The 26,727-nt window shown below is 40.8% G+C and overlaps 1 protein-coding gene across 3 annotated transcripts; it reads right to left on the reverse strand.

Annotated features, from left to right (window-relative positions):
• Positions 1-406: 406 nt before the first annotated feature.
• On the reverse strand, positions 407-23,750 carry LOC145399069 (uncharacterized). 3 transcript variants are annotated; one of them, XM_080271818.1, is made up of 5 exons: positions 23,705-23,750; positions 20,917-21,024; positions 12,947-13,084; positions 12,219-12,324; positions 407-831 (listed from the first exon to the last, which is right to left on the reverse strand). In XM_080271818.1, the coding sequence occupies exons 1-5, from the start codon at positions 23,729-23,731 to the stop codon at positions 767-769; spliced, it is 444 nt and encodes a 147-aa protein (XP_080127944.1). In that variant the 5' UTR covers positions 23,732-23,750; the 3' UTR covers positions 407-766. The 3 variants fall into 3 exon arrangements, with proteins under 3 accessions (XP_080127944.1, XP_080127945.1, XP_080127946.1); XM_080271819.1 differs by having other exon boundaries at positions 23,689-23,736; XM_080271820.1 differs by lacking the exon at positions 12,947-13,084.
• Positions 23,751-26,727: the final 2,977 nt, after the last annotated feature.

Consider the following 26,727-nt stretch of genomic DNA (forward strand, 5'->3'; position numbering starts at 1 on the left):
TTGGCCAACTGAGCGTAACCAGATTCGCAATGGCGTGCAATTATTATGTGGGAGCTTCACTCCCTGATCAGGTGTGACTCCAACTGGGACTAGGGATACTTATCTAGGGTTAATGGAATGTCACCAGCTGATCAGCAGATGAACTATCCAGTCGATGTAAAGAAACAGATTTATAAAAAATATATTAATATATCTGCATATGATTCTGCCAGTGAGGTGGAGCCAAGATTCTGACGACTTCAGTGATGTGAACTGAGACCCACTTTCCTGAGGCCAGACTTTCATAGTTCTCCCACATTTATGCTTTCTGTTTCTGTTTCTGGGTTCTACTTTTAAACAAAACAGTGTTGGTATGATTATACTTTCTTCCTCACATGACTAAAGAAAATTCTATATTTTATCTCCAAATTTCTTTGAAGGCATGTTTTATTCAAGTAACAAATACACTCATCAGGTTACCTTTAGTAACTATGTTAGATATGCAATCAGAAGAGTAAAGCAGTGAAGACTTTTAACCTCTTTATTAAAAAACTTACAAAACTTCTTGAATCTCTCCTCTCTCAAATTTTGTCATGGAAAGCATGCCTATGCATGAAGGGGTTAGTATAAACGTTACAAGTTTAGTACACAGAACAATATAATGGTACATACTAAAATAATGTTCTAGTGCAGCACATTTCAGTTTTGTACCTGAGCTGCAGTCTTTTTCAACCCAGCCATTTAGGTACTGGTATGATGTACCACCACTTATAATTACTGATGTCTGTCACTGCTCCAGGTCATTATCTTCCTCCTCTTCTTCCTCATACACTGCCGAGTCATGCAACATTCCTGCAAGGTACAACACTTCACTGAAATATCTGTAAAATTCCTAGTAATATCCACTCAAAAATTTATTACTATATAATGATTTGGGAAGAAAAGTGAAGATGGTATAAGAAAAGAACACTGAATGTCGATGAGATAAGGATTCCTGTGAAAGACAAGCACTGTAATGAAGACCACAGTACTGAACTGCTATAAAGGCAACTCCACACATTATTCCATACATGGTACATCCTTTTCCTCCCTTTCTTACAAATATTCACTAACCGCATTCAATCTTTGCCTTCAATGCCTCCTCCCACCCTCAAATTCACTAATGGGTCGTTTGCAGATAAGTCCCTCTGTTGCATTTAGCACAATCATACCCAAGAATACCAAAGTGGAAAAAAACAAAGCCAAGCTAGTGTTAGCTTTTGGCTGTTCTAACTTAACATCAAGGACAAAGCGGGGGAAGAAATTACAACATAAATAGATCAATATATCAGAATTATTATAATTTTTATGATTAAAAAAAACAGCAAGGAATTGGCTAGTCTCTGCCATCTGAGGAATGCTATAATAATAAGACTAATGTGAAGGGGAAGAGGAGGAGGAGGAAGAGAAAAGCAATAATAATAATTTACCACCAATAATAATACTGTACCAAAAACTTACCAGAGAACATCTATGGTATTTCCTAAATAATACTGGCAGCTAATGTAACATATAAAATTAGTGATCAAGCTTTCCACCTCTTAACTTGGTGCATGTAGTGAAAGTGGTAATTAGTCTGGAATACTATATAGTGTTAAGGTATTACAGAAGCATCTTCACAGTCACAACTACAGTAATTACCTGCAACTAGACTTGATTAGTTTAACCAGACTTGATTCATTTACCAACTGTTGAACACCACAGTGACCCCAAATTGCAACTGAAATGGACAGTGTACCACACAGAGCCTTAAAAATCAACAGACAGCCCTTGCCACAGGCATTAAGACCTAATTAAAGAGGTATTACCTTCACAAGACAAGAAGCATGTGGGGAGGGGGCAGTGAGACCTGGAACTTTAAATATCAACAGGCTGGAGCTTTATTGAGACCTACTGTGCATGTAAAGATACACAACCAAAGATATCCCAGTCTCTAAGGTAGGTCCCCAAGTCATACTGCAACTGTGTGTGTATGTGTGTGTGTAGGGGGAGGGGGGGGGTTCAGGAAGGTGGCAGGACCTCTAACCCGTGGACTACGAAATTACCTTTTTTATCCCACCCTGTGGTGTGCAAAAAATGAAGAAAAATTTTTTGTTTGTTTTTGTTTATTATAAACTTGAAGATAAAATCCAGGGCATAATCTGGTTAAAAGAAACACTCTCTCTCTCTCTCTCCATCTCTGTGTAGGGCCATGCATAAATTTATGTAGGGGAGTAGTGAAAAAATGAATAAAAAAACACAAAAATTTTTTTGTTTTTGTTTATCATAAACTTCAAGATAAACATCCAGGGCATCATCTGGTGAAAAGAAAAATCTCTCTCCCTCTCTCCGTCTTTGCGTGGCGCCATGCGAAAGTTTGCGTTGGGGTGGAGTAGTTAGTGGTGATGCACAGCCAGCACAGCCTGAGCTGTGGCTCACAAGGTGATGCTACCCAGCCTGAGCTGTGGCTCACAATCCGCAGGTTAAGCTTTGAAACCAGCAAGCCTTTACCATGAACCTATTAAATGTGTGCATGATAGTATTGTGATCCCTACCCTGACGTATGGAAGCGAGGCATGGACCTTGTAAGAGGGGAACAAGTCAAGAGTGAGAGCAGTGGAAATGAGTTACTTGAGAGGAGCATGTGGAGTGACGTGGAGGGGCAGGTTGACGAATGAAGAAGTGAAGGAACGCTGTGGGGTGGATGTGGATGTGGTTGAGAAGATTAGGAGAAATACACCGAGGTGGTTTGGACATGTGAAGAGAATGGAGAATGAAAGACTGACTAAGAGGGTGTATGTAGGTGAGGTGGAGGGAGGGAGAGGGAGAGGTAGACCGAGGATGAGGTGGAGGGATGGAGTTGAGAGGTATATGAGGGAGGGGGGGGGGTGAGTTGGGGGGAGGATAGTCAAATGGTGGGTGACAGAGCGACTTGGAGGTGTTTTATCTGCGGCGACCCTTTGCGGGATTAGGGTGTCGGGCTATAGATAGATAGATAGATAGTATTGGAACCAGCTAATTCATAATGAAAAATATATAAATGTTTGTTTAATCCAATGACTCTAAACTCTTGTAAGTCTTCTAACATAATGGCTGCATGCTTAAAACACAAATAGAGAGGGCATACACTGGTCCCTACTTTACACACTAAGGAAAGCATATGCCAGCCCTCAATTTTTACATGGTATGCTAAGACAGCATTAAGGGAAAGGGAACGGCTAGTAGCCCTGCATGACCAGTTGGTATGTCGAAAGCACTCCTATGGGAGTAGCCACGATTATTCTGTGTACAGTACATACGATGTCAACTGACGACTAAACAAAATAATTTCCCGTCACATTTTTATATACTAGCACTTGTTCGTATGTATATTTTCTATACTTTTGGAGTAATAAACTTTTCAATCAATACTTATGTTAAAAATAAAAAAAAAAAAAAAAAAAAAAAAAAAAAAAGTATCTTTGAGCTGATTCAATCACTTAACAAACATGTACTGAAGTGTGTTTCATAGCATGATGACGATCCACCACTAAACAAGGAAAATGATAACTGGAATATGAGACAGGTTAGGTTAGGATAAATTTGGTTAGTTTACCCTAAAACTGGTTAGGTTAGCCTAAAATGGTTAGAACAAATAAGGCTGGGTTGAATTATGAAAATTTGTTAGGTTTGATTGTGGTAGGAGGAGGCACTCACCATCCACTCACTCGATGTAGTGCTGCTCTCGGGTGTCTGCCCTTTCCTCTCCTCCATCTCTCTTACCTTCCATCTTCTTCTGTTTTACTTTCCTTCAATTTTTCCTTATCCTTCTGCCTATGGGTAACTTTACATTCCCTCTTCTGTCTTTCTTTCCTTCATTATTTCATCTTCCTTCTGCCCGTGGTTGACTCTACACTGAGTGACAAGCCAAATGGTTTCCTGTACACCAGGGAACCATTTACTATGCTGGGTGGTAACCATATAACCAAATTTTGGCGCCTGGTGGTTTAATGGGTAATTATGACACTCCAATCAGATTGAACCAGTAAAGGTTTATATCCAAAGGGTGGTTAGGGTTTATTGCGCATGTAATGCCACTCAGGGATGAGTGAAGCTGGTCACTCTCATCTTAAATGTCAGGACCAACCAGGGTTGCTATGATTTAAATCAAATGGTTTAAATCATGTGATTTAAATCGATTTAAATCAGAGTGAAAAAATCATGATTTAAATCAAAATTGATTTTTATAAGATAAACACAGTAAAAAAGAAGAAGACAGAATGTGATGGATGTGTATTGTACAGATGCATCAAGTCTGCTTGGCCTGTACTATTCCTGTACTGATCTTGGTCAAGTCAGGCACGAGTGATTGCCTTTAGTTAAATGGCAAATATTAAAAAACTGAGGAAAGAAGGCTCTTTGATAATATTAAGTGCTCCGGTTAGGAAAGCCTTTAATGCATCATGTCTTTTCGAGTTGCATAGCAACTTTTGGGTAATAAATGTATGATACCAAAATATGATTTCATTTAACACTGATAAAAGCTTAGTACAAAAAAAAAAAAAAAGTTCATAAAAGTAAAAATAAATAAGAATAAAAAATCCAATTAAGTAAAACAATCAATTTAAATTCAAAAATCTGATTTAAATAAAATATTCTATCTATCTATCTATTGCCAGACGCCTCAATCTCATTCGGAGTGGCCACAAACAAATTACCTCCACGTCACCCTGTCCCCCGCCATTTCACTGCCCTGCTCCCAACTCACACCCCCCTCTCTCATACACCTCTCCACTCCATCCCTCCATCTCATCCTCGGCCTCCCCTTCCCTCTACCCCCCTCCACCTCACTCACATACACTCTCTTCGTAAGTCAGGGTTGTTCTAACATGGCATCCATCTGTCTTCGTGCACCACAAGATAGTGGCTGTCTGTGAACACACATCGCTTTCCTAAGCGCTTTTTACCACATTTATAAGAAATAAAAACACTGAAACTTGAAAACGCACTGCTAGAGTACAACTGCCCCTCATTTATCCGATGTAATAGAGCCAAAGGCATGCCCGAGTAGTGGCAATGTTCAGCTAATGAACAATATCCCCCCTACTATACCCGGACCCTACCTAAACCAAACCTTCAACCTATACCTAACCTATTTGTACAGTACCTCTGCTTACTTTGGCAGTGTTTTCTTGTCACTCAGGCATATTTAGACATCAAAATACACACAGGAATATCAAAATAATTTTTAACAAGAAAATCAAGCAAAAAAAAAAAAAAACACTGAAAAGCAAAGAACACCCTAGCTATACACTGCGGTATGTACAGCACCCTTCCTAATTCTGGCAGTGTTCTCTGGTCATTCTACCATATTCAGACATCAAAACACGCATAGGAATATCCAAAATTATTTTAAAAACCAAGAAAACCATGCAAAAAAAAAAAAAAAAATGAAAACCAAAACACACCCTACCTATACACTATTGTATGTACAGTACCCCTCTTAATTTTGGCAGTGTTTTCTGGTCATTCTCCCATATTTAGACATCAAAACACACATAGGAATATCCAAAATAATTTTAAACCTAAAAAACCATGCAAAAAAACACTGAAAACCAAAAAATACCCTACCTATACAGTACATTATTGAATGTACAGCATCGCTCCTAATTTTGACACCGTTCTCAGGTCAATCTGCCATACTGAGACATCAAAACACACATAGGAATATCCAAAGTAATGTTACACACCAAAAAAAAAAAAAAAAAAAAAAAAAAAAAAAACTATGGTATATGTACAATACCCCTTCAAATTTTGGCAGTGTTTTCTGGTCATTCTGCCATATTGAGACACCAAAACACACATAGGAATATCTATATTAATGCTAAACACCAAGAAAACAATGCACAGACAACAAAGATCCACAAAAAAACTGAAGACTGTTGGAAAATCAGTTATTTTTGTGATATGAATGACAGCTGCCCCTTGGGGAGGGGGGGGGGGAGAAAAAATCACGGTCAAAAATGCCACAGGAAATGGGTTATATTGGTTTAAATGGTATACCATCATCCTCACTGGTGTTTATATCATAAGATAAGCTAATAAAAACACAGAAAACTGATGAGTAAAATAACAAAACTGCAGTGAGAATAAATGGAGTAAAACTTGCCTTCATATAACTTCTCACCATCCTACTGCAAAAGTTTGCATGCACCTTGCCAGAGTTAAGCATAGGCTATGTCTAAATGCAGAATTTCATGAGCTTTCTCGTGGATTTCACAGAAATTTGATACGGCCAATAGTATTTGAATAAATTGCAAAAACTTTAAAAAAGTCATGGGTCAATGCCAGGTGCTATCATCTGACTTGTGGCTTGTTGTCTGTCTTACACACACATTGGCCATTGGGAAACACAACTCCTGGTGACTAGGCGACTTTGAAAGTTTGGTGTAGAGGTGGACAGGCACTTTCATCTGATCTGTGGCTTGCAGTCTCTGTTAGACGCACAGTGGGAGTAGGGAAAGGCTAATCCCAGGGACTGAACGACCTTAGACATTCGGTGGGGATGCATACGGACATTTTGACACTGCTTGTGGGTTACGGTCGGTATTGCTCAGGTGCTGGAGGTTCGTAGGGAGTGATCAGACCAGCGCGCAACTTTGACCATTCAGTACAAGGGCAGAAGGACATTTAAGCTCAGGTTGTGGGTTACAGCCTATTTCCTCCGCATGGCTAGAGCCCAGTGGCCACGATATCAAATGTTTGAACATGTCGGCTGGCCAGCTGAAGTTCTTGGGGACTCTTACATCTGGATAATAGCAAGTAAATTTGGATAATGGTTTAACAGAGCCATGGTCCAGTATCCAGATAATGAACAGGTCTGGATACTGCACGTCCAGATAAATGAGGGATTACTGTACTTTAAGAATTCCATGAAGGGCTGAAGCAAGAAAAAAAAAAAAGTGGGGGGGGGGGAGAAAACTGCAAAATGAGAAGGTCCTATGTCTCCTTACGGATTACCAAGAATTATGAATAGGACGCTGGTGATAAATGAAAAATGATATTAGAAGAAAAAGAATAATAGTTTGCAATGCTTAAGACTAAAATGCTAAGATGATCTGATGTTGTCAAGATGCTTCACAGTGGCCTATAAGCGAAGAACAATACCTTTCTTGTTGTGATACAATATTATCGTATTATTACCCGAAGCAATGACTGAACGGCCGATATTCAGTTAAATCACATGGATAATGTATAAAGGTGGTTTACATGTCAATTTTAGGATCTTGCCTGCTGTTAACTACTCTTAAAAAAAAAAAAAAAAAATCATGTCACCACTAGGGCAGAGAGGGGCCCGAGCTTGACCTACTACTCAGTAAGGTACAGCCCGTGGGTTTTAATAACCAACAGTTCAGTTCCACTGTATGTTTGCACTGCATTTCTAACAAGTTAAAATATTTTTTATATAAATTATTTACATTATTCTATGTTTTCTGGAGGTACAGAGTTACTTTGTTACGAATCATTAAATACAGGGTTTGCAAAGGCCATAGCATGCATCCTCTTGAAAAAATCTTGAAACAACCCCTACAAATTGAGGGAAGTCATTCCCTACTTAAACTTTTAGCATACCATTTTAATATAAAGCCCTTAGGAAAGGCCCTACATTAGCTTTAAACATACAGCCATTAACACTGGATCCTCTACTACAAGCCTTCCATTCTCACCGTAGCAGCTCCAAGGACTAAACACTGGATCCATTACTCCAAGCCTTCTAAGTTCCAGTCAAACTCCTCATTCAGCTACTGGTTATAATGCTCTGTCCAAGCATCGTCAATATCCTCACTGTCCACCACTACATATCCTTCATCTTTCTTCACACACTGCTCACCTATGAAGACCCTGTTTTTATCCTCTATCTGATCTGCCACCTTAAATATAACATTCTTCCTTTTGGCACTATTCAGGTCTGCCAGTAAAAGTCTCTGAGACCTAGAATTTGCTCTGTATACCCCATTTCTGGCCCTATGTTTGGCAGTTAAATACTCCTGTCTCTTCCATTTCTGGAAGTCTTCCTTTCTCCTTAAGAGAAAACAGCGGCTTCTGCACCTTCATTCCACCACCATGTTACCTTATGTCTTGGAGAGGCCCCTTGTCCATCCACACACTGAATCAGTAACTTTTAAGAGACTGCTCTTGAGAACTCTACACTGCTTATTTACACTTCTGTCTACAGCTCCCTGTTTAACCACCACTTGATTCATCTTGCTATTGAAAGCAGCCCTTACTGCCTGGTTTTTCAACTTCCATACTAACGTAACATGAGCATAATAATGTACAGTGTCTGATATTTTCCATGGAGTTAACGTGGTTCGACTGTATTGAAGTTAATGAGGTTAAGGAACCGAGGGGACTAAGGTAGTTGGACGTTGGATGAAATGTGTGCAGGAAAGCACATGACAAAGGTCAGTCACTACTTTTCTATCAAGGGTCAAGAGAATGATTATCTGACAGGTGTATGAGAAACACATGCATAAAGTACAAAAAAATATATATACATGCAGATGGTAATGCTTTTGAGGTAGAGCCCGGATTCTGTCAACATGGTGCTAGTAATTTTCTTAGTTTTGTACTCTCTGCTTCCTCTCTGGACTCTTCAAATTCATTCAGCTTAAAAGAATTTTAGGTGGTTACTCGCCATATACTAGTCCTGTATGAGACAGCCCTAGCATGTATTCAGTGGGTGTTAGCACAGAAGTGGTGACATGCAGAGGTGTATGGTATGTAGGATGACTACTGGGCCTTGGTAGGCTGTGAAGCCTGTGCCCAGAGTTGGACACAAAAAAAATTATATATATATATATATATATATTAACTTTTCTTAGAAACAGTAGATTGAGATTACATTTTAATGTGAGAAATGCCACAAAAGTTTTATCCAAATGTTAGAAGATGTCATGAGAGACATAATATGATGCTAGACTGTGTGAGAAAGTGAGGTACCGGGTATGGATGCTGCTGAGGATAAGAACTGACAAGAGACCACTGTGACAGGATGAATTATGTATGGAAGGGCATGGGTCTGACCTCTCTCTCTCTCTCTCTCTCTCTTTTTTTTTTTTTCCTTTTTTTTTTTTTTGACAGTCAATGGACCAACTATCTGGCAGGTGTATGTGAAGCACATCTATAAGGAAAATCCATCCATCCATCCATCATCCAATCCTGTGTTGTCAAATGAGGAGTGTAGAAGCCCGGAGCTAGGCAAGTTGGTCCTGATGTTTAAGATGAGAGCGACCAGCTATACTCACTCCTGAGTGGCATTACGTGAGCAAAGTACTCCAACCACCCCTTGGATATAAACCTGCACCAGATCAATCCGACTGGAGCACCTTATTACCCACCAAACCAGCAGGTGCCATAATTTGGTTATATGATTACCATCCAGCATAGTAAACTGTTTCCTGGAGTACAGGAAACCATTTGGTTAGTCACTCAGTGTAGTCACTCATTGGCAGAAGGAAAAGGAAAGAATGAGGGAAACAAAGACAGAAGAGGGAGCGTAACGTCACCCATTGGCAGAAGGAAAAGAATGAAGGAAAGAAAGACAGAAAAGGAAGGAAGGAAGAAAGGAGAGAGCAGACATCCAAACCAGCACTATAATGAGTGAGTGGATGGTGAGCACCCCCATCTACCACATTATAAAGAAAATACCAAAAAATAAGGGTGAGCGAAGTAAGTGCAACAATTATCATGGCATACGTCTACTGAGTGTTGTAGGGAAGGTATATGGAAGAATTATTACAAAAAAAGTAAGAGAGACATCAGAAGTCCTAGTGAGAGATGAAAAGGGTGGCTTTAGGAGTGGCAGAGGATGCACGGATCAAATATATGCAGTGAGACAGATAGTGGGGAAGGTGTGTGGCAAGGACAATAAGGTGTTTATGGCATGTGTGGATCTGGAAAATGCATATAACAAAGTGGACAGAACAGGACTGTGGAAGGTTTTGCACACTTTCGATGTAGATGGTAAGCTGATAGGTGCTGTCAAGAGTTTTTATGAAGGTGGTGAGGCATGTGTAAGGGTAACTGGGAATCTAAGTCAATGGTTCACGATCAATGTAGGCATGCGAAAGGTTGTGTGATGTCCCCATGGTTGTTCAATATATACATGGATGGGGTGGTGAGAGAAGTTCAAACATGAGTAATGGAGAGAGGGACGGAACTGGTAATGAATGGTGATGGATGGAATATCTCAAATTTGTTGTATGTTGATGATGCAGTGCTACTTGCAAATACCAGACAAGAGCTTGCTAGACTAGTGCAGAGTTTTGATGTCTGCGAGCATTGTGCCTTGAAAGTAAATGCAGGAAGGAGTAAAGTGATGGTTATTATGAGAGAAGGTGACCTCCAGTGTGATGTTACAGTGAACAAAGAGAGACTGGAATTGGTGAGAGAGTTCAAATACATGGGTACTGTAACAGAAATGAGAGGGAAATGTGCAAAAGATGTGGAAAGTAGAGTGACACAAGAAAGGAAAGTAGCAGGTGCTATGAAGGCCTTGATAAGAAACAGAGTCTTGAGTGTTGCAGCGCACGAGGCTTACATGAAGGAGTGTTAGTGCCAACTTTAACATACGGATGTGAGACTATGGTCTATCTATCTATCTATTGCCAGACGCCTCAATCCCGTTTGGGGTGGCCACAAACAAATCGCCTCCAAGTCGCCCTGTCCCCCGCCATTTCACTGCCCTGCTCCCAACTCACACCCCCCTCTCTCATATACCTCTCCACTCCATCCCTCCATCTCATCCTCGGCCTCCCCCTCCCTCTCCCCCCCTCCACCTCACTCACATACACTCTCTTCGTCAGTCTTTCACCCTCCATCCTCTCCACATGGCCAAACCACCTCAGTGTGTTCCTCATAACGCTTCCTATCACATCCACATCAACACCACAACGCTCCTTTATATCTTCATTCGTCAGCCTGTCTCTCCACGTGACTCCACAGGCTCCTCTTAAATAACTCATTTCCACTGCTCTCACTCTTGACTTGTGTCCTTCCAACAATGTCCAAGCTTCACTTCCGTACGTTAGAGTTGGTATCACAATACTGTCATGTAGTAACTTTTTCACTTCCATGCTCACTTCCCTGTTTCTTATCACTGCTTTCAAAGAACCAGCAACCTTTCTTCCCTGCTGTACCCTTTCAAACACTTCACCCTCCATGAAAATGAAAAGTAGAAATGTGCTGATACCAAGATGTTGGCTGATACCAATACCAATACCCACTTGTCAGCCAATACCAATACCAATACTATCAGCACATCCCCAATGAAAAGTCAAGAGTAACAGCAGTGGAGATGAGACTGCAGAGGAATGTATGTGGAGTACAGAGAATGGATAGGATGAAAAATAATGTGATATGTGAAAGATGGGGAGTAAAGAAGTCTGTGGACACCAGAATCAAAGAGAGTGTACTCAGGTGGTTTGGTCATGTGGAGAGAATGGATGACAACAGAGTGGTGAAAAAGGTATATCTGGGCGAATCTGAAGGAGGGAGGAGGCGAGGTAGACCAAGAAGAAGGTGAAGGGACATGGTGGATGAGTGTGTGAGGAAGAGAGGTATGGAAGTTGGTAAGTCTAAGGAACTGACAAGAGTCATGAGCTGGATGGATGACTGTGCCGGGAAGTTCATAACCAGGGATTTGGCACCCCTTTTTAATGTGACAGTGTTCAGACTGGCTGTATCAGATAGATACCAGTACATGAGAGGCTACAGAACATGGTGAAATTTTTTTTTGGCCCATCTGATGGAGCCAATTTGGATGTCTTGTGTGATGAGTAAATGGAAGCGTGGCCCATTGAACTGGGCAAACTTTGGCCGTCTGGACACTACCGTACTATGCCTCACTCTGCCTCAGGGTGGGAAAGGAGGTCCGGATGATGATGATGATGATGATGATGATGCGCGGATGCTTAGATTTGTGAGATGGAGTCAAGGTAACAGCCTGAATGATATGTGAATGTGTGTATGACCCATTTCACTAGGCATGTTGATAGTTTTCCCATTTTCATACCTCCTTTTACCTTGTTTTCTGGATCCTACTTCACCTCATGCTTAGAGTAAAAATCAGTCAAGACAGGGATGATTATGATGGTGAAATGACAATGGTGATTCTGAATACTGAACATGCAAAACATATGGAATTAACTGTGCTGTATAAGAATTCAAGACTGACTTACTATGTATTAAAGGTGCAGCATCAAGGTTGAGACTACTCTGGTTAATCTGCAGTTCATTCATTGTGATGCCTGGTTTGCTCTCATTTGAAAACATACCACCATGCACCTGCAAAATAAAGCAAGAACCTTAAAAAGCAGTATCAGTATAACACACAAATGATACAGGTAATACACTGGTATGATTTGCTTTATGCTGTGTGAGAGAGAGAGAGAGAGAGAGAGAAACAAAGATGTGATCTGTTAGAGTAAGATTTATTTTGCTCATGCCTTTAAGAAACGAGTGGTAAACGGGGGTCACTATACTGTATTATGCTCTACGGTATATACAGCAAACCTGAACAACGAGGTGTACATTTAGTGAGTCCAAAGACACAAGAGACCTTTTGGGTTGTGAAGGAGTGGTGGATAAGGTTGAAGCTTGTGCAGTTATCAAAGAAGTCCTTGGTCTTGTTAACGTACTCAGTCACACCCACTTCCATTTCACCCTTATCGGTGTCGTAGGGACCCAAGATTACCACAGTCTAGTATTCAACAGATATAAATGCCTAGCCTGCTATGATAGTATACGCTGCTACAGACTAACATTTTCTTTTCATACAGTACAGTATAGGATAGTAATACTTTAACACATTAATCTGCCATTCTGTTCTCTAAACTCTTTTCTATTCTTATACAAACTTATTATATATCACACAAAACTACAAAAGTACTGTACAATAAATACCAACCTCTCTGTTGGCAACATAAGCATCTACTAATGAACTGCCACTGGTAACAGAGTCTGCAGGTGTGCCAGAATGAGAACTCATATCAACTTTCCTTGTTCTTGCACGGCTTAATTGGCTCTTGATAGCTAGCTCCTCCACCTTTGAAAAGAAAAGAAAAAAAAAAGAAGGGGGGAGGGGGTGAATAGAAGAATTTACACAAATTTACTATTTCTATGGGTATCCACAAGGAGATTAAGAATGGAGGGATGGGGTGGAAGTGTGTGTAAATGAAGGGGGTGAAAGTTAGCTCGAGAAAGGGTACCCTAAAGGAGGAAGGAAAAATAACACTGAGGCAATGCATCTGTGGTCACCCCTTCCATAATTAAGGAGTCTTGCAATAGATACATACTGTATATAGACAGAAACTGGAGAAAAATAATGAAGTGCTTTCAAAGCTAGTATTCAATAGAGGCCACTGCAGACTCCAGTTTAACAATCCCACGCTGTTTAAAATGCCTATTTCTCATTGTTAAATATCCACACTGTTGTGTGAAACTGTGAATCACAGTAATGTCATATACCATAATATAAACAGTACAAACAAAAAAGGTAGTTATAATGTAGTGTGAATTGTTTTATCTATCAAATATGGAAATGAAATATTTGCAGATGGAAACCCCACCATTTTATTGGTCCTGTAATATTTATTACATTTCTACTATGTAGTAGAAATTTGGATCTTAATATATAGTTACCTCAGACTGTAAATTCATCCTAGCTGGTATCTTGACTCATTCAATCTCTTTGTAAGCTTAAATTTAATATTTTGTAAATACTGGTATTAAGCATTTTGCCCACCCAAGCCACATGTGCACAGCACAGAAGAGTCTCCTGTTCTGTTCCAAACTTCTTCCTCATTCCACACTCACTCACCTTGAACTCTACATCCAGCTATACAGATCGTGAACATAGAACTTGACTCCCTGTATTTGTAGTGAAGACAAATGCCTTGGCTTGCTTTACCTTAAACGTCCAACCTCATCCTGGTTTTGGGATGGTCTCCTAGACCAGATGAAATGTGATGATGAATGCCAGCATTTACTTAACATTAAATTTAAGCCAACATAGAGATTAAATATGGGTCAAGTTCCCACTAGGCTTAATTTCCAGTCTGAGCCAACTATATATTAAGAACAAAACTTCCATTATGTAGTAGAAATATAATATTAAAGGACCAATAAAATGGTGGGGTTGCCATCAGCAAATATTTCATTTCTGTATATGATAAATAAAACAATTCATGCTACGTTATAATTATGTTTTCAATTAATATCCTTCTTTCCTTCCATTCACTTGTCTTTCTTTCCTTCATTCTTTCCTTGTCCTTCTGCCTACGGGTGACTTTACACTCCCTCTTCTGTCTTTCTTTCCTTCATTCTTTCCACTTCCTTCAGCATGTGGGTGACTCTACACTGAGTGACAAGCCAAATGGTTTCCTGTGCACCAGGAAACCATTTACTACGCTGGGTAGTAACCATATAACCAAATTTTGGCGCCTGGTGGTTTAGTGCACTCCAATCGCATTGAGCCGGTGAGGGTTTATATCCAAGGGGTGGTTGGGGGTTTATTGCTCACGTAATGTCACTCAGGGATGAGTGAGGCTGGTCACTCTCATCTTAAATGTCAGGACCAACTGCTTAGCCCCGGGCTCCTACGCTCTTCATGGGGCAATGTAGGATTCGATGATGGATGGATGGATGGATTAATTATTATGGCATGTGACATTACTGTGATTCACAGTTTCACACGAATGTTGATACTTAACAAAGAGAAACAGGCCTTTTAAACAATGCAGGACTGTGTTAAACTGGAGTCCGCAGTGCCCTCTATCGGTTGGAACTTTTCAGAAGCACCCCATTCTGTCGGAAAAGAAAGATTATGGCACTGTCATTACACTTATTGGAAGTCAGGTATACTTATTCCCCTGTACAAAGGAAAAAGGGAAAAAGAAGTGTGTGGTAATCATTGGGGCATTTGTCTTCTTAGTGAAATAAAAGTACATAGCAGGATACTTACAGAGTGAGGGATATAACGGAGGATGTACAATAATCCCTCGATTATCCAACATAACAGAGCCAAAGGCATGTCCAGAAAGTGAATCCATCCGGATAATGGACTTCTCCCCTGGGCCCCCTTCGACAATAACCTAACTTTGAGAGCCATCATAAAAGGCCACTACAGTACATCGTACAACACTTTTTCCTGTTGTTTAACACTACTCTATCTGGTCTTGCTGACCTATAAACCACAGACAAACAACTACCATGGTCAAGTAGACTCATCAACCACAGACAAGCAATCACCACAGATGGGCAATACCCTGCAGTGACATGACAAAAACATGACAAAAACAGCTACACAAGAAAAATGCAGTGGGCACAAACCACAGATGTAATATGGAATAAAATCAGATAAAATAGAATAAAATCATGGTACAGTACACTAAGCTAGAATAAAATCAATGTCAACACTCACAATTCGACCATCCCACATCAGTCTTACCCAGAATCACCTGCTTCTTCTCCAGAGTGAGAACTACCCTCTTCCTTTTCCCTGGTGGAGTGGCCATCATCACACACCCTAGGAAGAAGCATGCAAGGAATAGCAATAGCAAAGCCTGAAGCAGGTAGGGAACAACTACAAAAGCCACCACACGTGCTGCCATAACAACTGCCTGAGAAGAGCTGTTCACTACACGGTCACCGGGCAGGAACCGGAAACGACCGAGGGGGTCTCTAGTGGATGCTGGGTGAACTACCACACCAGACAGCACGGCACCACTGGGCTATTCCTGCCCAGCTGGGCAAAAATGTTGGCACAGCCAATGTTTCAACCCAGAAGCAAGTATTTTGTATGGATAAAATGGATAAATGTTCGTACAGCCCGATCACAGCATTCAGGTAATGGATCGTTCAGGTAAAGGGCATCCGGATAATCGAAGGATTATTGTAGTTGGAGAGGAACAGGCAGGCTTTAGGAGGGGAAGCAGTTTTGTAGATCAGATATTCATTTTTAGGTCTTTAGTGGAAAAGTTTCTAGAGAGAGAAAAGAAGTTGTATGCAGCCTATATAGATTTGGAGAAAGCATATGACAGAGTGGATAGACAAGGAATGTGGAAAATATTACCAATATATGGAGTAAATGGGAAGCTGCTGAATATAGTGAAGAGTATGTATGAGGGTGTTAAGGCCGCAGTGCATGTCGCTAGTGAACTGAGTGAATTTTTCTATTTGAATGGTGGATTGAATAGGCGATGTGTCATATCTCCAGGGCTGTTCAGTCTGTATATGGATGGAGTAATAAAAAAGATGGCTACAAGGTAGGCAGTGAATGATGAAGCAGCCCTAATGAGAGAGGGATGCATCTGGAAACTTCCTGTTCTGTTTGCAGATAATGTTGTATTGTTAAGTGAGGACGATGGGGAACCGGAAGGCTTGGTGAATGAGTTTGGGGGAGTGTGTAAGATATGGAATCTAAGGGAGAACATCGGGAAAAGTAAAGATACGGTCTTCGCAAGAAATGAAATCACTGAATGCACAGTGAGGACGGATGAGGAAATGGAAAATATGAGTGCATTTAAATACTTGTGAGGAGTAAGGATGGAGGTCTTGAGGATGAAGTGCTTGAAAGGGTACAACAGGGAAGAAAGGTTGTTGGTTCTTTGAATGCAGCGATAAGAAACAGGAAAGTCAACACGGAAGTAAAAAAGTCCCTGCACGATAGTATAGTACAGTATTGTGATGCCAACTCTAACATATGGAAGTGAACCTTGGACCTTGTTGGAAGCACACAAGTCAAGGGTGAGAGTACAAAGGAGTACAAAGGAAAACAAACAGCAACAGACCTTATGGTCCTTTCGAGGCTGTTTGGTACAGAGTAGACTATGACTACGAGATCTAACTCTACATGCTGAAGGATAAGGATAGTAAAGCAAGAAGGCTCCCCCCACCTCCAAACCCTCCAGCCAAAACTGGCAAGAAAAAGTGAGAAAAACCACCACGCAGCATGGAAAAACTGACATGGAAATTTCATAGGAAAGACTGAAAAGGAAAACTACATTCTATAATACATTATCTATAAGCTACCAGTATGAATAACCTGAAAGAGAAAGTAGTAAAGTAAAATGAGTAATCGAATAAATAAATAACTAATGCACGTCACTGTACGGGTACGTTGAGTTGACGGGGCGTCTGCGGACACAGTGTGGAAATTGCACAGTGCACAGTGTGGATATTCAGGGGTGGTGTGGCAGCCTTGCCTGGCGCTATTAAGATAGGCAGCAGTCAATCAGGCCCCAGCTCCATTCATTCCACTGAGACTAGGAACTTTCCCATGCAGGACAAGCAAACAAGTCACCTCCTGAAGCAGCATGTGGAATTACATGGAGAGACAGACTGACACACGAGGAAGGAGCATTGTGGTGTAGATGTGGATGTGACACAAACCAAACTCTCATCCTTTTTCTGTCCAACTCTCTAATGCAAGAGTTAACCGTTACTCCCAGTCTTTCATTTATGCAACAGGTCAGCTCTGGAACTGTCTCCCTCTGTCTGTATTTCCTGCTGCCTATGATCTCCAGTCTTTCAAACGCAGTGTGTCCAGGCATCTCAAAATGATCGGATCTTGAATTTGGCTCTATATTGTATTTTGTTTTTCTCTTGGAGGGAACTGTTACTGCGGGCTCATGGCCTTTGGTTCCTTCTTCCTCGCATAAAAAAAAAAAAAAAAAAAAAAAATTAGGAGAAATACATTAAGGTGGTTTGGCCATGAGGAGAGGATGAAGAATGAGAGACTAACGAAGAGAGTGTATCTGAGTGAAGTGGAGGGGGGGAGAGGGGGGGGGGAGACCGAGGCTAAGATGGAGGGATGGAGTGGAGAGGTGTATGAGAGAGGGGGGGTGAGATGGGGGGAGGGCAGCAAAATGGCGGGGGACAGGGCAACATAGAAGTGATTCGTTTGTGGCCACCCCTTATGGGATTAAAGTGTCTGACAACAGACAGATAGACACCCACTGCAAATTGACTTAGGACCTACACACACAGAACTGCTATGGGAGAGTCCTCTGTCTCTGCTTTGTGTTTCCACCTCTACCAAGTGAATTTTTTGGACAAGAAGTAATTGGCAACTCCTCTGATGTTGGCGAGAGGTGGTGAAACACTCAGCACGTCAGTGCTTCCCCAGAAGCGTCAGTGGGAGTATATGTTCCTGTCACTCCGAGCTTGCACCTCCCTCTTCTTTCGTATGCATTACTGTTTACCCTGTCATCTTCCTTGAGTCGAGTTGTTGTGCCTGGAAAGTACTGCTCAAGGGATGAGAGGGTCCATATCATTGCATGGAGGCAGGATAATGTCCCTGCAACACGATTTGTGAATGTACTGAACGCGCAAAGTTGACTGTCATGAAGGTTCTTGCTGCAGCGCGTAGCCTGTCACCTGATGTGGTACCAGAGAACAAGCATGGCTGTGGAAAAAGGACGATTTCCAGAGGTACAAATACGCTTCTGAAGAGGGAAGTAATCAAGAATCCTCGACTGATAGCAGCAGAATTGAAGAGAATGCATCCCCAGTTGTTACAAGACGTCTCAATTCGAACTATCCAACACAGCTTGCAGAAGGAGCTGGGTTTGCCAAGCTGCACAGCAGCCAAGAAACCGCTTCTCATTGACTGCATGAAGAAGCAGCGCACTCAGTTTGCCAAGTGGTATGCACACTGGACATCGGATGAGTGGAGAAAAGTCATGTTTTCCGATGAAAGCACATTTCAAGTGTTCCAGGTGTGTTCTGCCAAGGTTCATTGCCCTGCCTCCCGTAGTTGATTTGACCCTGCTTACACAGTGCCAACTGTTTAGCACCCATAATCTGTAATGGTATGGGGGTGTTTCTCAGGTGAAATGGGAAGGGGAGGCCTCTACTTTCTTCCTAAGAACTTGATGAATGGTGGCCGGTACATTCAAGTTCTGAAAGATCATTTGTTAAACTTTGCTATTCATGGGTGCAACTTTTTCATGCACAATTCAGCTCCACGTCACAAGTCAAGAAAGGTGACAAAACGGCTTCAGGATAATCGGATTGAGGTCCTCGAATGGCCTGGCAACAGTCTGGATCTAAATCCGATAGAAAACTGCTCGGAAAAGATGAAGAAAATCATGACAGAGAGGAAGACACCCAATCTGGACAACCTCAAGACTGAACTGACAAATGTTTGGTGCAAAGAAATGTCCTTAGATTACTTTAGAGATCTAAGTGATTCCATGCCAAAACGCATTCAACTGGTCCTGAAAAACAAGGGAAACATAATTTCATATTAATGAATGGCATTTCATGAACAAACATTGTGTTTTCTGTGTTTTTTAATACCTTGTGGGGAAGGTCCTAAGTCAATTTGTGGTAGCTGTAGACAGTTACACTTACTCTGCAATACAGAACAGAAAGTATGTAAAATAAACTGCTGGGTGCAGATGAGACATGAAATACTTAACAGACAATAAAGAGCTTTTAGGAACCTGCAGTCTGAACATGGCAAATGAAATGAAGTGTCAGAATGAAAAAGCGAAAAATTTAAGAAAAGGGTAACTTCAGAACTTGGTAGTAACACAGAAGCAGAATGCTAGCTTGGAGGTGAAAATAACCTTGTGTGAAAGCATACTTCTTCTACCACTCAAGGCTGTGAAAACTGGGCAGTAAGTGATACAGAACAAGCTTACACCCAATAAAATTTCCTATTTCAGTACAGCTGCAGGTATAAGCTCAATAGATGAAGTAAGTGACAAAGCATTAGCTATATGAAAATAGCATAAGGGAATGAATCAAGTAAAATATTCTGAGATGGTTTGAATTTACAGTACAGTATTCAAAACTATTACACATACTGTACAAGGTAAGTTTCTTTTACACAACTATAGGCTATTCCTTAGGGCAAGCTGGTCTCACTAGACTTGGATGACAACTGGCCTATGAGAAGAAAAACTCTAAATTCAAACCTGAGACCTCAAGTGGAGGTTGGCAACAAAACAGACGAAGCCATTACTAAACTTCTCCAAGTGTCTTGCTGATTACGCACCTGTGGTAGTGGAGCTACAAGGTACCCAGTATCATTACTGACAGGAACATGTGGAAAAAGGCTTACACATGCACACATGATCAAGGCCTTCTAAACTATAAACATTAACTTAACTCTGATGATATGGTTAAAGTCCATAAATTTGTCTGACAATACACTATAGGTAGCTTGAGTAAATATCCTTAAGCTGAAGAAGTTAAGATAGAAACTAATCTGTAGGTCATTCAAAATAATACCTCAACTAGGCACTAGTGAATAAAACAGCCAATACAGCAGCATGCAACTGAAAGGTATCATCTGCCATTGGCTAGAATGAAAAACATATCTAGGTTCAGAGCACAGTAAGACCTCACTATAATGGACTAATTGGGGCCCAAACCATTCTGAAAAATGAGAAATTCTAATAAAAGCGACATCCAGACTTCCCCCTGCAAATCCGGACTTTTTCCGATATATCAGACATTAGTCCGGATTGCATGAACGGTTTTTAAACTGTTTTGACTACCATTGTGGTACTGTACTGTGTTATAACTTCATTACATTAATCAAATGGTATAATACATATAATAATACTGTACTGTACTGTACGCTGATAAACATGTCTTTTATTTACCTTATTGTGGTGAACATAGCTGCAGTGCTCAGGCAGTCTGGACTGCTTCGGGCTTTATCGGACTTTTCCGATATACAGTACTGTATAGGAATTTAATCCAGTGGCTCCTCAAGTCCGATAAAAGCAAATTCCGGTCTACTGAAGTCCGTTATATCGAGGTTTTACTGTAATAATAAGGTTAAATTAACTGACTTGTCAAAGGTTAACAATGATTACTGCAACTGCATGTTTTACCTGACAAAGACTCACAAACACCCACCTGGAGTTTATGAATAGCATATTCATAGGTGTTCAGTAAATTCTGTACCATTCTCTCTTCCTCTTTAAGAACTGCCAATTCCTTCTCGTAAAGTATCTCTTGGCGAAGCTGAAATAAAACAAACCCTGTGTTACCCTTAAATATTAGGGCCAGGGGACTGCCAATACAGTCACAGTACAAGTGTATTATTTCACAAAGTCTGCTCCACTGGGTTCTTGAGTTCTGATCAAATTTAGGCATGGGTACAATTCATGAGGAAAAAAATCAATTACTGTAATGCAATGAGGAAAGCACCAAAGGCTGGAAGTGCAAAAGAATCATTCATTCCAGTTAAAATTACAAAAAAGACAGCCAAATTAAAAAAAGAAAAAGAAAAACTTTCATTTGGAGATTCCTGGAGACAGTGTTTAAAAGAATGGGGGTCACAGGCAGTGGGGAAATGCAGATTGAGGAGGTTAGAGCTGTGTTGCATTAATGACGGACTGAGTGCTGATCAACTTTTGTACTAAAGACATGGACAGAAATGGGGTGAAACTGCACTTCCAGATGGATGCTGCATGCCCACCATACCGGTACTGGAGAAGGGATGCAAGCACAAACTGAAAGTTCTGATGGACAGTGACAATGAAACAGTGCCAGTAGAGGGGATGAAATACTGTGGCAAAGTGAGAGAGGTTGAAAAGGTTTAAAAAATCCTCCTGTGCCTTTCCAAATATGCTAATTCCACATATCTCTCCCTACCTCTGATAGTATCCTATTACAATGTCTATCTTTCCCACTACATGAAGACAAATATCCCTATGACTGTCCCACACTTTTCTTTCTCCTTATTTGAGGGAATTATATACTGTACTTGACTTCCAGCCCTCTGACACTACCATCCTCCCAGGCCAATCTGCATATTATCCAGATCCATTCAATCACCATCCTCTCCCAAACATTTCACTTCAAAACTGCACCACACACTTCAAGATTTCCTGGTGGTTTCTCAATTTTTTCTTAAATAACTTGTACATTTCCACCCAACTGGCTCAGTAGCCAGTTTGATTCATCTACTATTACTTCTGGATGTACTGGTTCCACTGGGTTTTGTTTGCAGGCAAAGCTACAATAAGTAAGGTCAGGTCACAATCTGATATAAAGTAGTTAGGTTTAGTGTCATTTTTTGTTGGTCAGGTCAAAATATGATCTGGTTAGGTTACACCCAGCAGTAGTCTAGATTAAACACCTATGTTGATTTAGTGTGGTGTAGGTTGGGTTTTGTGGTTGGGCTATATTATGTACGGTAGGTCTGCTTTAGTTAAGGCTATCATTACCATAGTACTCTATATGACTGTACTGTAAACCCTCAATTATCTGCTGTAATTCAGCCACGCCCTACACCAAATAATGTGAAATGCTGAATACAGTATTGCAAAATACCCACATCAGCTCAACATTCGGTGTCAAGCCAAATATTGTGTTATCTGTCTCAACCCTCTATCCTACAAACTTTTTCATAAGTAAAAGATGGAAACTAAGCATAAAATACAATAAAACAATGATACAGTACAGTAATACATCAACAAAACACTGGTTGATAGGCCTCAATGCTGGATAGGCTATTGCATGGAACTGCTGGTTACATCCTATTTCAGTGATCGATGTCGCATAATTTCAGTGGATATTGTTTTAACAGACATGAGCCAGCAGCGCCGGATATTGAGTTGGGCCAGATATTGTGACGGTATAACTTTAGAAGTAACCAACGTTACCAATTTTCATTATATTACGTCCCTGAACTATTCTAACTAAGACTTACCCTTTAAGCCTAGTTTCAGTTGGGGGAGCAAATTTTGTAGGGATAGTCATATAGTGACTTAGGTTAGGCTGTCGCTCAGTAACGGATGAATGTTGCGCCATATTGGCTGGTGCTGGCGTGTGCATTCGGTCTATGTCAGGCTCTAGATCAGGCCTAGGTTAGGTTAGGTTAGGTTAGTTTGGGTTAGTTTAATGCAAAATAGTGCATTTTTAATTAATCTTGATCTTGATTTTGGGGGATAAACCCACTTTTGGAAATCTTACTCAAAATTCCAAAAGGGGGATTTTCCCCAAAAAATGAGGGTCAAAACTAATTAAAGCACAGTATTTTGCATTGGAAACCATAAAAAAAATAATAAAAGAAAACGTTGGTTACTTCTAAAAATTTACCATTGTGACAATGGATAATTGAGAGTTTATTATACATTAAAAGGGATTATTACCCTCCACTTGGCTAAACAATTTCAATGTAGTACTGCAACTGAGAATTTCCATAACATAAATGCATGCCATCACCATCTGCTGTTTGGCGACTGTAGGATTAGTTACTACATGAAAAAAAAAAAGAGCTAAACACCTCTTCTATCTATCTGTCTGTGGCCAGATGCCATAATCCCGTAAGGGGTGGCCGTTTGAGTTAGTTGTTTTACAAGACGGGGCACCAACCCTCAGCCAATCCACTTGTTGACACGTACTGGTAAAGAACACCTATGGGTTGGCTATATGGTTACTACCCAGCGTTGTAAATGGTTTCCTGGTTTACTGGAAACCATTAGGCTTGTCACTCAAGGTAAAGCCACTTGAAATGGAAAGAAGAGTAATGAAATGCGACAGGAAAGATGGGATATAGGAAAACAGGGCAGGCAGAAAAGGAATGGCAGAGTCTCAGAGGTGAAGGAAGTAGACAGCACCACTGAAATCTTGACCTATATTTTACATCATCTCAAACTAATCCAATGACCAAAAACTTACATTATATTTAACTTACGCGGCTTGTTCTCATAGCATGCGCCATTTTCTCGACTCAGACTTGCGACTGTACAAATCACTCGCATTACGCCTCCACTAACTGCAGGAACTCTCAAGCAAGCAGTGTTGCCAAACAAATCTTGAAGAAGCCCTAAACTGAACACAATAAACTGTACTATCTGTAGGTGAACAGTTCACATTATCGCATTGGGCGAACGTCAAAATATGCTGGATACAGTATGATTTTTTTTTTTTTTTATTCTATTAATTGCTGGATACAGTATGATTTGTTTTATTCTATTAATTCTTTACCAGAGTGGGGCTGCTTTTTCATATTTTCTATTGATATGAGTCTTTCACAGGTTATTTGTTATTTTTCCTGGATTACCATAGGTACTGGCCAGTTTTATAAACTTACATATGAAAACTGTAAATGAGGATTTAAAATACGTAAATATTTCGCCAACGTTTACCAGTAAGCCATATCTATTGTTCCTAATGCACTTTTTTTATTTCATAGCTTATCGTAAGTTGGGTTTGGTTAAATCGTTAGTTCTTGCGTACATTTGAGTACGTTTGATACACTGACGCGTCCAGTCGGAGCGTTGTTGGTAGGGTAAACCACAGAACTTGCGACCAGTCGGAGAGATCGTCTGTAAACATTGCCGCGGGCGACTATTACTTCTTGCAGTCAGAATTCAAGATTTAACTATTTGTGTTGCATATGTTTAATAAGTGAAATGAAACTTAACAAAATTTAATTCCAGTCCCGGGCCCTCGCGCTTGATATGCGCACGTTACCACTGAGCCAAAGAGAGGATCCCCACATTACCTCTAGGTAACGCGGGCTTTTGTACACCCCATTACATATGTACCAAAGTTATTTCCTTGAAACCTTGAGTGTGGTATAGTTCGAATTGCCTAGTCTGTTTGGTAAAGAACTACTAATATATTTAATGAAAAACGCTAGCTCTGTAGCTAAAGGAGCTAATTTGTCACTGCTGTCACCACTACAGATTCTACAGAACCAAGATCCAAATAAGATGGAGAAATAGAAGAAGGGAAGGACGGGAGGAAGAAGTAGTTGCAAGGAGAGTGGAAAGGCTACAAGAGGATGAGAAAAAGGCAGACTATAACAGAGAAGTGGAAGAACGATTGGGTAAATATGAATTGGAGCGGATGGGGGACGTGGAAGGTGTGTGCAAAATATTCACAGAAGAAATATGTGCAGCATGTGATGTGGTGTGTGGGGAGAAGAGAAGACAGAAGGGGATGCAAGGAACAGGTGGAATGAAGAGGTGAGACAGGCTGTGGCACAAAAGAAGAAAGCATACAATGAATGAATGAGAAATAGGGGCGTGGACGAAGTTGAGAGGCGGAAGAGAGAGTTATATGTAGAAAAGAAGAGAGAGGTGAAAAGATTAGTAAGAGAGTGTAAGAAGAGAGTGGATGAAGAATTTGGAAGGAATTTGAGTGTAAAGTGGAGGGACTGTAAGAAAATGTTCTGGAAAGAGGTGAAGAGAGTAAGACAGGGTGGCAGTGAAGTTAGTAGGGGAGTGAAAGATAAAAATGGTAGAGTACTAGTGGAGAAGGGAGAAAAAGTGAGCAGATGGAGAGAACACTTTAAGGAATTGATTGAACAAAGAGAATGGAAGTAATGCGAGTAGAAGTGGCTGGGGAATGGCTGGGAGAAGGAAGGAGGTGAGAAGACAGGAAGAAATCAGTAGGATAGAAGTTGTGGAAGCATTGAAGAAAATCAAATTGGGGAAAGCCCCAGGAATTGATGGAGTGTGTGGTGAAAAGCTGAAGCATGGGGGAGAGACAGTAGTAGAATGGATGTGGAAGATGTGCCGATTGGCCTGGGAGGAAGGTAGAGTCCCGGAGGATTGGAAGTCAGGTATAATTATTCCCTTGTACAAAGGAAATGGGGAAAAGGAAGTGTGTGGTAATCATAGTTGCATTTGTCTTCTTAGTATAATGGGAAAAGTGTATTGTAGAATACTTATTGACAGAGTTAGGGAAATAACAGAGGAATTAGTTGGAGAAGAACAGGGAGGCTTTAGGAAGGGAACAGGTTGTGTAGATCAGATATTCATTCTTAGATCTTTAATGGAAAAGTTTCTAGAGAAGGGAAAGAACTTGTATGTAGCCTTCATGGATTTGGAGAAAGCATATGACAGGGTGGGTAGACAAGGAGTATGCAAAGTATTAAGAATACATGGAGTAGATGGGAAGTTGTTGAATGCCGTGAAGAGTATGTATGATGGTGCTAAGGCTGCAGTGCGTCTGGATGGTGAACTAAGTGAATTTTTCTCTTTGAAGGTTGGGCTGAAACAGGGATGTGTCATGTCTCCATGGTTGTTCAATCTGTACATGGGTGGGGTAATAAACGAGATACAAGGTAGGGCAGTGGATGTTGGAGTGGCCTTAGTGAGAGAGGGTAGTGTTTGGAAACTCCCTGTACTGTTGTTTGCAGGTGATACTGTGTTGTTAAGTGAAGACGAAGGGGAGCTGCAAGGCTTGGTGGATGAGTTTGGGAGAGTGTGTAAGAAACTGAATCTAAAGGTGAATGTAGGGAAGAGTAAAGTGATGGTCTTTGAGAGAGGTGAAGTCAGTGAATGTACAGTGAGGTTGAATGGTGAGGAAATGGAAAATGTGAGTAAGTTTAAGTACCTTGGGAGTATGATGAGTAAGGATGGAGGTTTGGAGGGTGAAGTGCTTGAAAGGGTACAACAGGGAAGAAAAGTTGCTGGTTCCTTGAAAGCAGTGATAAGATACAGGGAAATGAAAAAGTTACTACATGACAGTATTGTGATACCAACTCTAATGTATGGAAGTGAAGCTTGGACGTTGTTGGAAGGACACAAGTCAAGAGAGAGAGCAGTGGAAATGAGTTATTTAAGAGAAGCCAGTGGAGTCACATGGAGAGACAGGCTGACAAATGAGGATATAAAGAAGCGTTGTGGTGTTGATGTGGATGTGATAGGAAGCGTTATGAGGAACACACTGAGGTGGTTTGGTCATGTGGAGAGGATGGAGGGT

Source organism: Coenobita brevimanus, chromosome 47 (genome assembly GCF_032717465.1).
Source record: "Coenobita brevimanus isolate Jiangsu-jjx chromosome 47, ASM3271746v2, whole genome shotgun sequence".
NCBI lineage: Eukaryota > Metazoa > Arthropoda > Malacostraca > Decapoda > Coenobitidae > Coenobita > Coenobita brevimanus.